Below are 17,347 nucleotides of genomic sequence, written 5' to 3'. Positions count from 1 at the left end.
GATGAGAGCACAGACAGAGCTGGAAGGAAGGCTGTAGCCTAGAGACATCCAGAGACAGGGCTGGGAACTGGCACTGCTGCACAACTCAGGCAGGGACTGGTGGCCTTGGGCTGAGCTGAAAGGGGAATCCTGGTCCATGGGCAGGGTGCACAGATGAGGATCCACTCAAGGGCTGGGCAGGGCCAGTGAGGCTTTTTGGTGCCTTCAAGACTCATAACACCTTGGTTTTTTAGTAAACTCTGAAGATGGTGATGACAACATGTACATGTATACTATACTGTGTAGATGCCTACAGCTGAGCTAACCTGAGCAAGTCGCTCTCATCAAAAGAGAAACAAGCATAACTCTTCTCATCCTAAACACCTCTAACAAATTTAAGCAGATAAGTATAGGCTGGTAACTAGCTTACATAAAGACCAGCACGTTGGTTGCAGTGATCCAAAATTAGGTGAGGTGACCAGATTGTCAGATTGAATGCTAAGCAGCAGTAAAGTGATGAGCAATAAATCCTATTTCAGCAACATTAATTTAAAAGTGGAGATGCCTTGCTACCTTTTTCACATTCTGAAATATTTTTGAAGTATTATTGTGCTAAGTGACAGGAAGAATACTATAGGAGGCTTTTGAAGTTGACTAGGAATTTTAGACTCAGGGAATTTATTTAGTGTAATTTTTTTCTTTTAAATCACCAGAGATTCAAAAAAGGGCCTGTCTACATATATAGATGTATAAAATAGTCATTAAAATGTGCAATAAAATGCAAAGAGTTAACTGGTTTTGGAACACAAAGCAGCATTTTATTCATTCATTAGTGTCATGAAAGAACTGAGTAGAATGGTCAGAAAGATATTAAAATGCAAATCCTGACTTGAGTGGCAGTGTCATAAATATCTTTAAAATCTAATTAAGAAAGCATCACTCACTACGCTTGTTCAATTTTCCTTTTAACACAAGGCTGAAATTGTCATTTACTTTGCCTGTCAGCTATCAGCTCTCTAGTAATCTTTTACCTTTTCCTACAGGTGGTGTTGGTGATGGGGCAGCTCTTATTGTGGAAGCATAGGTGTCCTTCCACAAAATCACTTTAAAAAACTTCATTAGTGTCATTTAAACCTCATTCCTTGTCACCAGATTTTGTCTTAATATCAACACACAGTGGCAAAGTAATGTATCAAAGAAATTGCACAAAATCTTGTAGCAAAAAGTAGCAAGGTTCCATAGATACATAGAAATATCTTTCACTGATATTAGACATTTGCATGCTATAGTTTGCAGCAAAGTTGTTTCTTGAGGTTTCCTCAAGACTAGAAGACAAATGCTGCGGGCCACTTTTATGGATTTGAGTGCTGCCCTTCATGAAAAACATTGAAGTGTCAGTGTGATATGGATTAGTGTTTGTTCTCCACTGAAGGACTTAAATAGCATCAAGTGTCTGATTCATAATATGTAGGTCATGGGAGAAAATTCACTTTTCCTTCAGTAATGACTCAGGAGTCTTCACATTACTTACAGCACATTTTTGTTGGACAGAGAGCAGCCACTCTCCCCTCTGAACTGTGTCTTTTTACAGTGTTTTTCATCTTTTTCCTGTCTGTTTATTCATCTTGCTCTCTTTATTTCTCATCTCACTGATAGTGAATCCTCTTTTGATCCTCTTAATTGATCCAACCCTTGTGTGATTCTGCCTTCTGTGACTGCAGAAGCTAATGAACTCTGACCCTCAAGAGGGTTTTTCTGTCATTTGCCTTTTGTTTTTCAATCTCACAAGTTCCTTGACTTCCAGTGTTCTCTCTAGAGAAGCCTCCAATTTTAGAAGTGGGTTTGGAGTTAGTTTTTTGTTGTTGATGATGATCTCTCAAAGATCTTTATGGTTTCTTTCTTTACTCATTTTATTTTTGATTATATCAAAAATAAATATCTTTTTGCTCTGCATGAAACATCTAATCACTTACTACTGTTTCTTGCTGTAGTTCATTGCAACCTTTTAATACACTTGATTATTGAAGATATTTTGTTTCCCTGCTTCCTAACTTGCTTTATGAGCATCATCTTCACTCCATGTTTGCCCCTTTGTTTTTTTTTCCCCTCTCTCTACCTGATCTTCCCTATGTCATGGATGCACCACAATCAAGGAAAGCTTCCAAAAATCTCAAATCGTCTCCCATATCCCTCCTTCGTGTTCTGTGTTTCAACCACAGCACTGGAGGAAGCAAAACAAGCATCAAATGCCATTTACCTAAACTGTCTCATTAAGAATTTTAATATGCTATCTTGAGTCTCATATCAGAGCAGCTGCAGTTGAATTTGGGTGACACAGTTATGGACATATTATTTGATAAGTGTGAAATAACATGACTGTCAAAAGAGAGAAGAGCATTTCTAGCAAGAAGAGACACCAGGAAACAGTTTGTATCAAGCTCAAGAAAATTGACCTAATCATCTGATATAAATATCTGCTCACAATTTTTTAGGTAGGAAAGTGTTCCCCCTGACAAGCATGACAAATACTGTTAAAGTATTTTCTTGCCTTTGCTCTGCTCTGTGTTGGTGGCAGCAGAGTTATTGTTAGGCTCAGGCAGAGCTATTTATACCCTGGGATTTGCAGTGCTCCATTCCCTACCAGCATTCCCCTACTTATTGTGGGAGAAAGAGAGAGAGAGAGACTGAGAGAGAGATGAATAAAGGGAATGAAAAGAAATTAAATACAATCCTTTAAAAAATACTAACTCTACTCCTAATCATAGCAAGAGCATGAAACAAACTTATTATCATAGTTATTTAAGCTGAAATGAAGACCTTTTTTTTCCCTTTCTGCTTCTTGTCTTATTTTCACATCCCTTTATCCTGGTTTAGATTGCAAGCTAAGGGGCAGGAATTTGGCTGCAGTATGGAAGGCACAAGCCAGACTTCCTGTAAAACCCAGAAAAACCAACAACATAAACAAACAAACAAACAAACAAACAACAAAACAAAACAAAAAAAACCACGAAAAACAACCCCCCCAAAAAAACCAAAAAAACAAATACCAAAAAGCCCCATTAAAACCCCAAAAAGACCCAACAAAGAAACACCAAAAATTCCAAAATTATTTTGTATTAATTGAATGACAGACCTAAGTAACCTTTTATGAAAATGATGCTGGTATTTTCATCTAAATCCTCTATAAGGAACAGTTAAAACCTATTTTTCTCATCTGCATCCACAGGACATCTTTCTATGTTCTTGTTTCTCAGAGGAAGGAGATTTTAACAGGTTATTGCACTTCTGAAGGGTAAAGCCTTTTTTTCACTGCACATTATACATGCATTTTTAAGCTGAAAATTATAAGAGAGAGTCAGGATTCTTTCCTTTTTCCATTACTTGCTGTCATCTGGAGAATAGCTGGAAATTTCTACATCCACTTTGTATTCAACCAAAACAAGAAAATATTCCCATTACTCTACTAAAACTCTCCAAATTCAGACATTTTTGCTGCCTGGAACTGTGAAATCAAGTTTGGCTTTTGCATAAAGGTCCAAACTAAAGAACTGTTGGGATTTCTCTGAAATACCATTACCTCAAACAAGTCAATGTGAAAGAGAAAACAAACTTCTAGAAATGTTCTTAGGAACAAATTTGTAATTCCAGAGTACCAGAGTCCTTGCTGATCATCTGTAAGAGAACCTCCTGTGCTATGTCCTTTTCGTGCTAAGGTTTTTAATTCAGGATTTTGAAGGATTTTTGCATTGTTTGCTCAGTATCAGGAAAATTGCAAATTTTTGGTTTAACATTGTTTGTAATCTTTTACTAGTTTCATATTCTGGAAAATACATGCATTTTCTATGCTGGGATAAAAACTGCTGTCTCATATTTCAGATGCTAAACTGCACATACATTTTTACAATAAAACCAAATTTCAGTCATTGTGGTTTTTTTTTTTTAATATTTAGGACTGCCTGATACTGATTTTTTTGCACCAAATTACTTGCAAATACTCATTTTCTTCAACTGAACTTTTTTTCGTCTCATAAAAGAAACTCCTTTGTTCTGATGTCACTTATGCTTAACTGAATAAATTTCCAATTTTTTTTTCAAAAGGTTGTCTAAGTGACCTAGTAACTTCATAAAAATAAAAAAAAATTAACTAGCTATGAGACTTGTAAGGAAGAGTAAATAATTTTTTCTTTGACTTTTTAAAGTAAAGAAAATTATTATTCAGTGTTCTTTGGCACACCACAAAGTTTCCGGCAACTGCAGTTATAAAATTTTTATTTTTAGTTTTTAAAGTAACTTTGAACAATTATGTCTTTGGTTTTAGGTGTATGTCTGGTAACTTAAATGTTACACATGGTAGTAATTTTCATATTAATTATTTTGAGTACTTCACTAGCATTCCATGTGTCAACAGCTTAATTTTTGACATCCAAATTTTGAAAATTTCTGAAGAAAATAATTTATAAAAAAAATTCCTGGGGATAGGTTTGGTTTTGGCTGACACTAACTTATCTAAAAATATTTGCAGAAATTGCTTAGGATTTCAATGGCATCTTTCTCCCATATGTTTGATTAATATCAGAGAAATTGCTGTCTGAATCTTACAGATATGTTCTTTTCACTCAGAAAAATTGCATCCACTTTATGAAAGAGGAAAATGATTGTCCCAAATTTATTTTCTGTTAGTAAGATGCATTCCTGAAGGACAGGAAAAATAATCCTAATACAAAACAGAGTTCTGAATAGGTTTCTCTTTGGGTTTTGCCATCTTTGGCAAAGTGTTTCTGCTTTGCTCCTAAGGATGTTCTTAAATGATTAACTGATTACTGAAAGGATGTTCTTAATCTCTTGCTGACTCCCATGGAAAACTGCTACATGAAAATCAAGACTATTTTTTTCATAAGCAAGAAAAATAAGGCTTTTCTGTTTTCAAGAACTTCTTACATAGACTGAAAATGAGCAGGGTTTTTTGGGTGTTTTTTTTCTGGTTTGGTTTAGTTTAGGTTTCTTTTTTGCGTGTGTGTGCCAACATTATCTTCTGTCTTGAGCATGCCATCAGCTGCTGCTCAGAAGAACTGAAAATTACATGGACCATTCAGCAGATAAATATTCTTCAAACAAATCTTTAGCAGGTGTCTGGATTATTTCCATGAAATTGCTACAGATGGAATTTTTCTTCCAGAGCAGTATGTATTCTTCCATGTTGCTATCACCTAAGACATCTTAATATGAGGCATTATATTGCATTATAGCACTTCCTACTTTAGCAACATAATTTCTATACCCACCGATTCTTCTCTTTTAGGACTTTCTTCAACAAGAAACCACTGCAAATGATCAATCAATTCTTTTTGAAGGTGATGATGAAGAATTCAGGAAAATAATTCTTTTTCATCTAGTACAATTCAACAAGATAATCTTGACTTTTGAACAGAATTCAGTAGAAGTTTCTCATATCACAGCACTAACTCTTGATAATGAGCTCAGTAATGAGATTTCTGTCTTCAGCAGTCTGAGCATGGTTTCAGTGTGTCTTGTATTTTTCCTGCAGCAGCTGTTCAGTAAGATTATTAGATACTCAGGAATGTGCAATCCTTTCTGGTTTACTGTAGGATTTTTTCTAAACATTTAAAAATCACTGCTACTGCTGTTTTTTTCATGGAGTTTGCTTAAATACTGTAAGTTCTGCACAGTTCTTTATGCAAGTCTCTTCTAGCAACAACTGATTGTTGTTAACCAACATTGTATCTTTGAATATCACTCAGTTATTCTCCATCTACACTGGGACATGATGTGCTGTCTTGACTGGTGCAACAAAATAACACTAGAAGATACCCAGACACTTAAAACAGCTATCTAAAAATATAAAAAAATAAGTAGTTTTCATCGTAAGAACCACAAAGTTACAATTTTTTAAATTCAAATTGAGTATTTTATTAGCTGTTAGAGAAATGCACATAATCATAAAAATAATGTGTCATTTCATTGTAGTAACCAAACAGTGTTGTCTTTGCTATATAGAGCTATATATAGTTGTACAAGAATTTCACAACTGAAGCCTTTTCTCCAGTGTTAAATGATCGAAGAGCTGAATATATGTGATATCTGCTATGAATAAGATTAGCAAAGAACCTAAAAATTCTGAATGAACTTAGAGGAAGCAAGAAGAAAGGATTCAATCTAATAACAAGAGTTATCTGAAGAAAGTAATTTTCAAGTGAGTTGCAGTTTTTATCTGCTACTGTCTAGAAGTGTTGAAAAGCATGAGTTAGAGTGTTGGAGTTGACAATGGCTACAGAGCACACCTGAGACACAGAAAAGTCTGTCTCAGTTTGTGTTGGTCTGCTACACCCAAACGGCTCCCCTCAGAGGCATCTGAGTTCAAGCAGGGACTAGCTCCCCAATGTACAGTGGAGAACAGCCCTGTTTAACTTGTTCTTCTACAGAAAGAAGCAACACAATAATATAAGCCAAGGAAATGACAGTAGCTGCAAACCTATAAAGCTACTGTCATAGATTAAATGCAGTGAAAATGAACTCCAGGCAATAAGACAACAATAGCTTCTATGCATGTCAAGAACTGCTTATCAGAAAACCCCCATTAGCCATCAGTGATTAAGAAGGGTGTTTTTATAACAGAAATGGCATCCTTATCCAGTGTGTCACTTCATCTTGAATATATTAATATATCTTACTGAGAGACTTTTATTTAATCTCAAGGCATCCACCAGTCTGTTGGAGCAACTATTGTCTGTATGAGAGGATAAATAGCTGGATAAAGGATAATAAAAGGAGTCTTCTAGGGAGATTGAACACTGAACAGCTATGTTCATAGCAGATTTGCTTGGAATAATGGCAACCTATCTTAATTTGAAATTATTTAGAAGTACAACTTCTTTAATTTTTGTTTTTCTTAACATGTAAAGGAAAGAGGCATTCTGAGAGCAAACTTACTGGACAGCTCAGAGAACTGGAAAATTGCAGTAAAATAGAACTGAAATTATTTGTGAAGCACTGGGGCAGGACCTTTAAGGGTGCTGCAGGCTTAGACCCTGCCTGCTGTTTCAGAAGGGGCTTGATATACTTGGCTTTGGGGAAGCCCTGACAATTTTACTACTAATTTCACTGTGGAAGAGACATACAGTTATCTTTATATAACAAGGGTTTACTATCCAGATACTTTGGAGAACACAGGTACCGTTAATTACTGGGAGATTAATTTGAACCTTGTAGTTAACCCTCTGACAGAATGAGATTTTATGTCAGCTGAGAGACTGGGAGAGAGCTCTCTCTTTTTAATATCATGCCTTATACAGTTCATCAGCTTTACTGATTAGAAGTCTGACAGTTCTTAATGTCTCCTGGTATACTGCACTGGCTGCTCCTCAGCCACAGCCACTGACAGGCTTTAGTTTTCATCCTGCTTAGAAAAGAGGTATTTAAAGTCTGCTGCTGCTTCTCCAGCACAACATGCAGTTCCAGAAGCACTGCTGCAGTGCAACAGATAAACATTGCACAGGAACACGCTTTGCACTCCCAGAGCTCAGTGTTTTGTGACATTCTGTAGCTGCTTATCTGATAAAGTACCATCAGCTCTTCAGAACACTAGCAGTGTCACTCAGACATGAGATGATGTCACGTATGCCTTGTCCCCAAACCCACACGTGATTTTGAAACATGCTGTATGCTCTGCATGTAACAAAACCTAAACAAGTCTTTATTTTGTGTGGGGGAAAAAAATCCTGATGCAGCTTCCTTATTTCTTTCTTTCCCCATTTCTTACCTATATGGGCTGCTTGTACTGGCTTCCATTAATTCGGAATTCCCAATTTTGTATTGCTGTCTGTAAGCCCTTCAGCAGACCTGGTGCTACAATGCCCGACACTAAAAAAAGTGGCTGAAATTTTTCTTTTCAATGTCATTCAGCACAAATGTACTATGAAAGACCAATGTGTGGGAAGACAGCTTGACCACAAAATTCTCATGTGCGTGACCTTATTGGAATTTCTTTTAACTGACATTTTAGTAGCCATATAATTTTTTTTCTGCTGATCTTCTGTCAGGTTGTTATAGTGCTGTGAATCAAATTCTCAGACAAGTGTTGCATGGTCTATGATGGCACACAGTGCACTGAATAATCAGGCCCTTTGGCTTTTTTATGTTTTTTATCATCCATCTTGCCAATTAAACATGTCTGAGGAGCCTGAACCAATGCTTAGTACAGAATTACATGCTTTCTCAGAATAAAAATTCAAAATATCAGCAAACAAGAGATATATTTCTTGGAAATGTTTTGCGCATAAGTTCAAAGAAACTTAAGTGGCAGTATTTGATTTTGTTTATTTAAATTCTAAGAAAACAAGATACTTAAGTGCTAGACCAACCTTTCAAAATGTTACTGGAGGCAGATGAAGGAATGCCATCTTATGCTACCTGACCTTATCTTGCTTTGCCTTCCTTTAAATTTCCTTTCATTTTTTCCCAGTAAGACTGTGCCATTGCAGCTGTCACAGTCAGAGCCTTTTAAAACCTGCCACATCCCATTGTCTGTGCCAGCAAGTCACTCAGCCTTTAAAAGTCCTTCCCCTTTGCTGACTTCCAAGAAGCATTTAGAGTCTTCTCCCAGTCTAATGGGTATAATAGCCATCACCTATCTGACCCCGATTTAAATGGAGACCAAGTGAGCTGGTAGTCCCCAGGCTCTGTCATTGAATTGGTTCCTAAAGGAAAAATCGCTTCTAATGTGAAAAATGTTGTGGAATAGAAGAAGTTGTAAAGAATCTTAAGGTCACCTACTGTCCTTTAAATCTATGTTATAGTCTAGAACTGCAGCCTGTGACCCTTAAGTCTGCTGAAACATTTTTCTTTAAATCTGTTTTGATTCTTTAAAAGCTGAGTGTGATGTAGTTACAGGATAGCATATACCAGTTCATCTCTGCTCTACCCATACCACATTTTCTAGTGCCTTCCACTCTGTTGTACCAATGAATTGATTAATAAATATTAACTACTGTAGCACACATGAATCTTTGAAAGTCTGTTACTAGGTTAACAGGCTTTCTGTTACCTTAACAAAATTCAACAAAATACCAAAAAGAGATTTTTCACTCAGTATTTAAAAACTCGAGATGCTAAAAAAAAATCACAATAGGGTGCTGAGAAATGTAAATTACTGATGACTACAGTTTTCCAATGTTTTTATAGTCTCAAGTGGGCAGTTAATCTGACATTATAAATTTCAGTTGTTTAGTAACCTGCTTTTATTAAGAATAAAATACAGATTTTTCTTACTCTAATTAATTATTCTTTGTCCCATTTCTGAAGAACTATATACTTCATTGGCTGTAGGAGGATGGTGTGCTTCCCTGGAAGTTCTGTTCTATCTGTTTCTGCCTTTCCTATTTGTTCTGTGATACTTGAGGAAAACAGTAAACACTTTCTTGTTCACAGCTTTCTTGTTAAGTGTTTTCTGATTCTCCACTGACCTCTTTGAGGGTGCTTCTTGAAAGAACTAACTGATATTTGCCTATTCTTATTCCAAGAAATAACTAGGATTTTCAAGCAGTGAAAGCATCAACTGAAGTTACATAAGGATGGGCAGTTCTGTTTTCTGTACACAGAAAATTGAACTAAGAATGACCTATAAGTCTATCAATGAAGAACTTTGGTCCTCATTTTGCAAAGCAGAATGTCACCTGAGAGTTGTGCTACTGTAACTGTTATTTATAATTTATATTTGGAAAAATTATATGAAAGCATAAGACAGGAATTTAGCATCCATTATGCCTTTTCATGTCATCCTGTTATCCTGTTTAATAAAATGAGTATCCAGGTGTTTGCAATGAAAACATGGGGCAGAAGACAATGGGTTAATACAACAAAGAGAGGAAGAGAGAGAAAAGGTAACAATGAAATTATTTAGATAAGCAAAATGAGAAGCAGACAGGGCCCAGCAGTGGGTAAATATAGCCAAGGGGCAAAACCCCATTTTAATAAGCCTTGAAGAAGACTTAGTATATATTTCTGCAAATTTTCTTAGCACTGTTTATATAAAACTAAATGTTATTTAAAGTATTCTATAATTTGGTTAATCAGAATTCTTCCAAGGGAATGAAATTATCATAGTTGCTTCATAAATATGTGTAGCATGAAAATCATGATGTTTTGCTTATTTTTGCTTTGCTCAATCTTGTTTTAGTCTTTCAATATGCTGCAGATTTTGTTACAGTGTGTCTGTACTGTCTTTTTACTGAAAGACTGACTTCCCATGTTGGTGGAATTTCCTAAGACCAAGGAACTTCCATTTTGTTATTTTATCACTTTATCACCGACTGTTTTGTGGCTGTAAATTGCAGGTGAATCTGTCTGGAAGGTCTTCTTCTTCACTCCCAACTTCAGTCCTGAGGACTCCAATGGTTGCTATGATTCTCACGTTTGCTTCTGCCATGGAGGATTCATTACACGACATGATCCTCCACTGCTCTTTGATCTGTCCAGAGACCCTGAAGAGAAAGTGCCACTGACTCCAGAAACTGAGAGCCGTTTCTACGAAATCATCAGGGTCATACAACAAGCAGTAGACAACCACACCAGATCCCTGCATGCTGTTCCTAACCAGCTGTCATGGGACAACCTTCTCTGGAAGCCATGGCTCCAGCTCTGCTGCTCATCTCTCTTTCAGTCTTGCTACTGTGACTATGAGTCAGGAGGGAGTCCACTGCAGGTGCATTTGGGATAAATAAGCTTCAATCCCCTTTCAGAAACTGGACCAGCTGAGTGTGAGTGTCTGACTTGAACTTGGGGTACAGGCCTTCAGAAGGTTTTGTTGTGTTGGTGGAGGACCAGTCTTCAAATACATGTTGCAGTAGAAGAGAATTTCAGTCAAGAAAACGTGTGAGGAGAGGGAAGGCAAGACACACCTTCTCCGTCCTTGTCACACAGCATGAAGGGCACATTGCCATCCTCATATACACATGGGTAAAATTGTAGGCATTTTCTATGGGAGATAATTTTCTAGACCTTCAGCTTGGGCTTTTGTCTTACACAGCAAAGAATTTACCTATCAGTTCTGTCAATCACAACTACTAAATGCACACTTTCCTGTCCTTTTTACTAAGTGTTATCCATTAGTAGGACATAGCACTGAGTAATTGAAAACAGAGAGATAATAGTGGAGAGGTCCTCCTGTGACAGTCATTTTGTAACTGATAGATAGGTTAAGAGCAGACTTGCAACAGATCTCTGTTAATAACCATGACAAATATGAAAAAACTGACAGCTTGCCAACAGTCTTGAATGTGCCATAAAAATGCACAGAGCTATGGTAGTAGAAGACCTTGTGTCCGTGTTAAAATGATGCTCCTCAGCATCCCTGCTGTCCTATTGCATGGCAGCAACCTTTGTTTCAAAAGGATACTCTTGAATTGCACCAGCTGCGTGCTTGAGTGTGTACCATAAGTCTCCATATATATATGTATTTATATATATATGTGCATAAATCCTTCAATCCTTGATATAGGCACATCCTTATGGTCATATTCCGATTGATAAAAGAAAATATTTGGTCCATACTTGAGATATGAGTTCCAAATTCACATGATACCACAAATTTGTCTTTCACTTATTTGTCATACTTATTCTTCCATTGATGAAAGAAATCAGAAATAAATAAAATTTGGTCTTCCTTTAAATATCTTTGCCATCTTTTAAGCCCTCTGAATAGGATCCATCATTTTCTGAAAATAAGCTTGGGCTTGAATACTTAAAGCCAAATATAACTGTCTCTGAGTTCTCAGCAAGGTCTTGGGAAATCTACTGTCCTCAAGGGCTAATTTTTGTATCCCTTTTTATCTCTGTCTTATTCAGGCACATTTTCTTTCCACTCTACAGGCAGACAAACTATTTTCTTTGGCATACTGCAGATGAAAAGAAGATATCAGCAAAATACTAAAATGATTTGATGCCTGATAATAGAAGGTGACTTGCTCCTTATCAGAAAGCAGCAGTTAATTCCCACATTACAATGTATTAAAAGCTGTTTGGGGCAAAAGTGATCTGTGATGATAGTAATGCAGTAGCTTCAGTCAGCCAGCATTAAGGTTGTGACCCAGTTCTTGTGAGCTGTTGAAGCCTTTCCTTTAAAAATATATTGTGATAAATGGTATATTTCTCTGTCTGTAAAACCTAGGCTTTATTTGATTTTTCCATTGCAGATTCATTCAAAATTTCATTCTCCACAATACCCAGAAGCCTCTCCTGGGAAATGTACTTTTTCCTTGAAGTCCTATTTTTAATGTTTCACCTTGTGTTCATGATCTTAATTATGCCCTCAGCAAACTCTCTGTAGGAGGCAAAGCCCCGTGACCAATATTTATCACTGAATGTACTACATAACCTTAGGATGAAAAATGCCTCTCATTTGAATACAAATATTGTTCCATGAGAGCAGCTGCCTTTCAATGTCATGGCAGGATCTGTACATCCCAAATTTTTGATCCTCGCCATGTGGCCCTAGAACCCCTAGGGGCATGGCACTGGTGCCAGCATGTCCCTCCTTGCAGCCAAAGGGCAGCACTCAGGCCCAGCTGTGGCCAGAGTGCAGAAACACCACGGTGTGGAGAGATGCTCTTTCCAACTCCCACAGCTCTGCCGCAGCTTACACAAAAGCTTTTCGGACAAGTACTACTGACGAAAATGGGAAAAAAGAAAAAAGTGGTGTGTTCAGTATACAGTGCTAACTCAGACAAGGGGTTTGGTGTCATTAGTTCTACTTTGTTTCCACAGTTTCTGATCTGTGACCTTTACAGAGTACTAAATGTATATTCTCAAGGACACCCAGATTGAATTTTTTTTAATCAGGAAGACGCTGTGTTGCTATTATTTCTTTTTCTTTCTTTTTGCAGGTGCAAGAATTCTTTGTTCTGCTAGGCACAACAGCTGTTCTGTGCTGCTTGATCAAATATCAAAAATGATGACTTTTCTACTGCTCTGATTTCTTCTTGCCTGAATATGATTCTTTCATACCCCCCTTGGTTTTTGATGCCATCTTTCTAATCTCCTTTCTTAAAACATCCACACCCCTGAAATATTTTTCCATCTATTTTTTTGCCACTCAGTCCTTCTGTTTTCTTGTCATATTGATTGTAATGGCTATTTTGCCTTAATCAATCAGAAAATGCATAGTAGTCTTTGTCATAAAATTTGACTTGTAAGGCTCGTTGACTCTGATAACATCCTGCTTATTTAAGGTCCAACAAGAATTAACTTTGCATTATGAAATATAAGGAATTAAAACATACCTGAGATGTTGATTAATATAAATAATATAAAAAATTTCTTGTTTGTGGCACAAACATAATATTTTACAAAGTATAATTTATTACAATGTTTAATACTTTGACATAAGCAGTAAAATCTGAAATCCATTCTTAAAATTGTTCCTTCAAGAAAGATTCTGTGAAGAACATGGCAGTATTTTTCGTATTCTTTGTTAATTCCATTTCATTAAATACCTAAAATAAACCTTACGTGTATTGCAAATGCATTATATCTTTCAGTACTATACCTTCTGTTCTGGAGCTGGTGTGTCAGATCAGGGTAATTAAAGTAGTCTTGTTTATCTGCAAAATAAAATGTGAAGGACAATATAACATTTGTGTAATGGCACTGCCTGATCTAACAAGGAGAAGTTCTGTTTTTAACAGCAGGTTATTGATGGCATATACCTGATTCACAATTTACTAACAAGGAAGGCTCAAGGAGAGTGTGCTGCTCTGATACTTGGAAACTGACTTTCAATCTATCGTTTAATGAGCACTGCTCTTGTAACATGGTGCCTGTTTATAGGATATGTCATTTTAAACAGGGAGTTCAGCTCCAGAGGATAGTGTATTCCTCTACAGAATTGTTTAACAGTATCATATCCTAATTTGTGACAGAGTCCCTGTACAGCCCAGAGCAAGTCATTTAACTCATTTCTCAACTCCTCTGCTGCACTCAGAAAAGGAAAACAGTATTTCTCTAGCTGCTGGGAATACTGAAAGAACAGAAAATGCTGAAAGTGGTAAGCTGGTAAAGGTGAACTTTCTAGTACCTTCTCTATAGAACACACAATTTAAAAGCTGGAAATATAGGATGTAGAAGATCCCCCTATATGAGACAGTTGGTGATACCCTTAACTTGAGGTTTGCAGGTGGGTTATGTGTGTAATTTAGTGGGATTTTGATCTGGAGGAGAAAGAATAGATGGCTAAAAAAAGATACATGCTTAGGAGTCAGAGAAAATTTTAAGTTCCATTTTTATAATTATATTTATTCTCTTTTTTAGCAGTCAGGAAACTATGTGGAATAATAAATAATGTTTTTGCCTCAAGGACTGGATGTCACAGGTTCTCAGCTCTTAAAAATAGAGATGTCCCAACTTGCCTCCAATTATGGTCAGAAAAATCAAAAATTAAAAAAAAAAAGGAAATAGGAGCTTTGGAGAGAGGTGTCAGCTTGCTTAAATCCAACTGAAAGTTTGCAGAGAACTTAAGAGAATCTGTTCCATATACTTCACAGGTCAGTGAGAATCATCACTTGCCAGCAATCATTTATTTCACACTGTAGTAATGGGAAATCTGGGTATTTAGATATGTGGACAATGTAAAAAGTTTCACTTAAGATATTGCTTGATATGGTAAAAAATGGAAAAAGAAAGAACAAGAGTACAAGCATAGCTACAAAAATCATATTAAAGTATGATTATTAAAAAATCCTAAAATCCAAAAGTCCTATTAAAGTATGTTTATTAAAATTTGTTTTAATTTATGTTTTTGACATCCATTACTACAATAGTTTTTACTTACGTTAGAACATAATAGTTCTGTGCTTAAGATAGATCTTTTCACCTTCTCTGTCATTTCCCTTTCCTCTGGCATTGCCCATGCAGCATCCAAAACATGCAGTAAGGAGCGAGAGGCAGCCACCCTGCCCATGTATGCTACAAGCGGTGTGGCCAGACATGTTGGCAGGAGGAAATGCTTGGGCAAAGCTCTGCACTGGGAACCACCAGGAAGCAAACAATGTCTGGGGCTTGTCTCTAATCTGAAGACAGAGATCTGGAAATTGACCCTGAGATTAGGTCAACTGGTTAAACTGGTTAAGCTGGTTAGAGAGCAGAGCTAATAACACCAGAGTTCAGGGCTGGATCCCCATGGGGGCCAGTCACCGAAGAGCTGGACTTGATAATCCTTCTGGATCCCTTCCAACTAAGAATGTTCTGTGATTCTGTGAAGTTGCTGGTTCCTCTGGGTAGGTCAGAGACTGCAGGTGACCAGGAGGAATGAGGTCCCCTCTGTGGCCAACGGGACTGTCATGTGTTCTGCAACAGGGTCCTTCTGTGTCAGGATGTCAGGTGGAAATTAGTTTAGAACCTACAGGATGCAGGACCTCTCGCCTCTGAATAATTATACCAAGCAGACTGCTCCTGAATCATCATACATGAGGTGACAGATCTTAGTCTGACACTCTAAGGCAGCAACAGTCTCACACAATTTTTTTTTTGCTGGAGGACCAGAACACCTGAGCCAGGCTCTAGGGATTCCCAGTTTACAGGCTGCTAAAACTGCAAATAATTCAGAGAATCCTGGAAACACCCTGGCAGATAAGGCTGACAGATATGGCTTTTCCATGCTCTTCTTCGTAGCTTTTATTTACATCAAAACTAATAAGAATCTGCTTAGAACTTCACATGTACAGAAAACAAAGGATTGTGCAAATTTTTCTTAAGATCCACCCCTCCCTAATTTTATCCTGTGAGTTTGGTACTGAGAACAATGGGATTGTGCCAATGCAAGGCACAGCAACTGAAGGTTTCTTATATACATGGAAGATTCTGAATTTCAGACTCCCACTGGAGTTTGTGCCATACTGGTTAGTGAGACAAAGACTGGCTTGATTATCTGTGCATCTCTGTTGCACTGTCAAGGTTATGAAACATTTCTGAGCTTGGGAGACGTGAATTATAAGGTTTTGCGATGTTTATGTAGTATCTCCTGAATGCCTAAAAAACATTCCTTTAATATAAATCATGTTAGGTTCCCTATGTAGATTAATGTTAGTCTTATCTATTAGAAAATGGTGTTGCAGGTACTTTCTTTGGAAAAGAAAGCTATATTAGAAGATAACAAATTTGGGGTCAGCTCAGTTTTAAAAACCCTCCAACGCTTTTTATTCTACCTTTATCCGATAATAAAGCCTTTTTATGCAGATAATACGTCATTGTACCTGATTTACGTGAAAAATACTGTCAAATAGTTTAAATTATAAGGCAGAGCTCTTTATTGTGACACTTATTTTAAGTGAATTTGATACAAAGTTGCTTTGGGTAGCGATATTTATTACAAAGAATTAGATACAAAGCATCTCAAAAGCCTTATGGACTCAAGTTGGGCTGCAAGAGAATAACTTTTGTTTAATATTGTCTTTCTTGTTCATAATTAAAAAATAAAGTAATGAAGAAAAAGCTTTAAGAATAGTTTGCCTGTGCTGTTAGTGATAAAAAGAATACTTGAAATTTGTGCTATATGCGAGAATTTTTTTCTTTTTTTTTCCTCATTGTTATCTTTTATGTTATAGCTCCACCTGCCAAGCAGACAGTATTTTTACTCAGATATAGGAAAACATGCTGATTGGTTGTCAACCTTGCATTGTCATATGCAATGCATTGGGAAGTAACTGATTAATGCCACTCTTCTGGAGACTGTTTAAACTTCAGGGAGATTGTTAGAATTGAAGTTTTAGATCCTAACATTTCCCTGTTACCCTGGTTTTCTAAGATTATCTAAGCCTTCTGATGTTGACATTCTTGTAGTGAACTTTGTCACACACTTTCTGTAAATAACTCATTGTTTTGCATTCCTTTATGGAGGAGGAGAGAGTTGATGGACTGTTGGTTTGACCGGTGTCATTGGAGAGGTGTCACTGTCACCCTCCAATCCGCTGTCACTTTTGGAAAACTATAAATGCTGGAATCAGAAAATAAACTTCCCTTTTTTCCTTCACCTTGAGAGCGGTGGTGTGCTTGTGTGCTTTCGTGTCCTATAGCGACATTTCCCTGTCTGATGCCCGTGAGAAACAGAGTAATTCAGAGATGTGCCATCACAGACCAACCTTTCAAAAAGCATATTATTCTGCAAAATGAGCTGCCTCATACCCCATCCTTCTCCTTTATGATATTTACCAAAAATAAATGGAAATCCTCTCTGATACTAAACTTTATGCTACCAAATCACAACCCTCTTTGATTATCTTTCAAGAAAATTCAGCCACAAAAGACCAACCCCAGCAGATAAGCACTCTGCCCTTTCTGGATTAATGACAAAAATGAATGCTAG

The 17,347-nt window shown here is 36.9% G+C and overlaps 1 protein-coding gene across 1 annotated transcript in view; it reads left to right on the top strand.

The window, feature by feature from the left end:
• STS (steroid sulfatase) overlaps window positions 1-16,911 on the top strand; it is a 110,732-nt gene extending 93,821 nt beyond the window's left edge. The window contains 1 exon segment of the mRNA XM_030949912.1: window positions 10,329-16,911. Within this exon segment, the coding sequence (XP_030805772.1) occupies window positions 10,329-10,711 (383 nt within the window). The 3' untranslated portion in view covers window positions 10,712-16,911.
• The last annotated feature ends 436 nt before the right edge of the window (window positions 16,912-17,347 follow it).

Source organism: Camarhynchus parvulus, chromosome 1, assembly GCF_901933205.1.
Source record: "Camarhynchus parvulus chromosome 1, STF_HiC, whole genome shotgun sequence".
Taxonomy (NCBI): Eukaryota; Metazoa; Chordata; class Aves; order Passeriformes; family Thraupidae; genus Camarhynchus; species Camarhynchus parvulus.
Note: the sequence above shows the minus strand (reverse complement) of the source record. Positions and strands in the feature narration are given on the sequence as shown.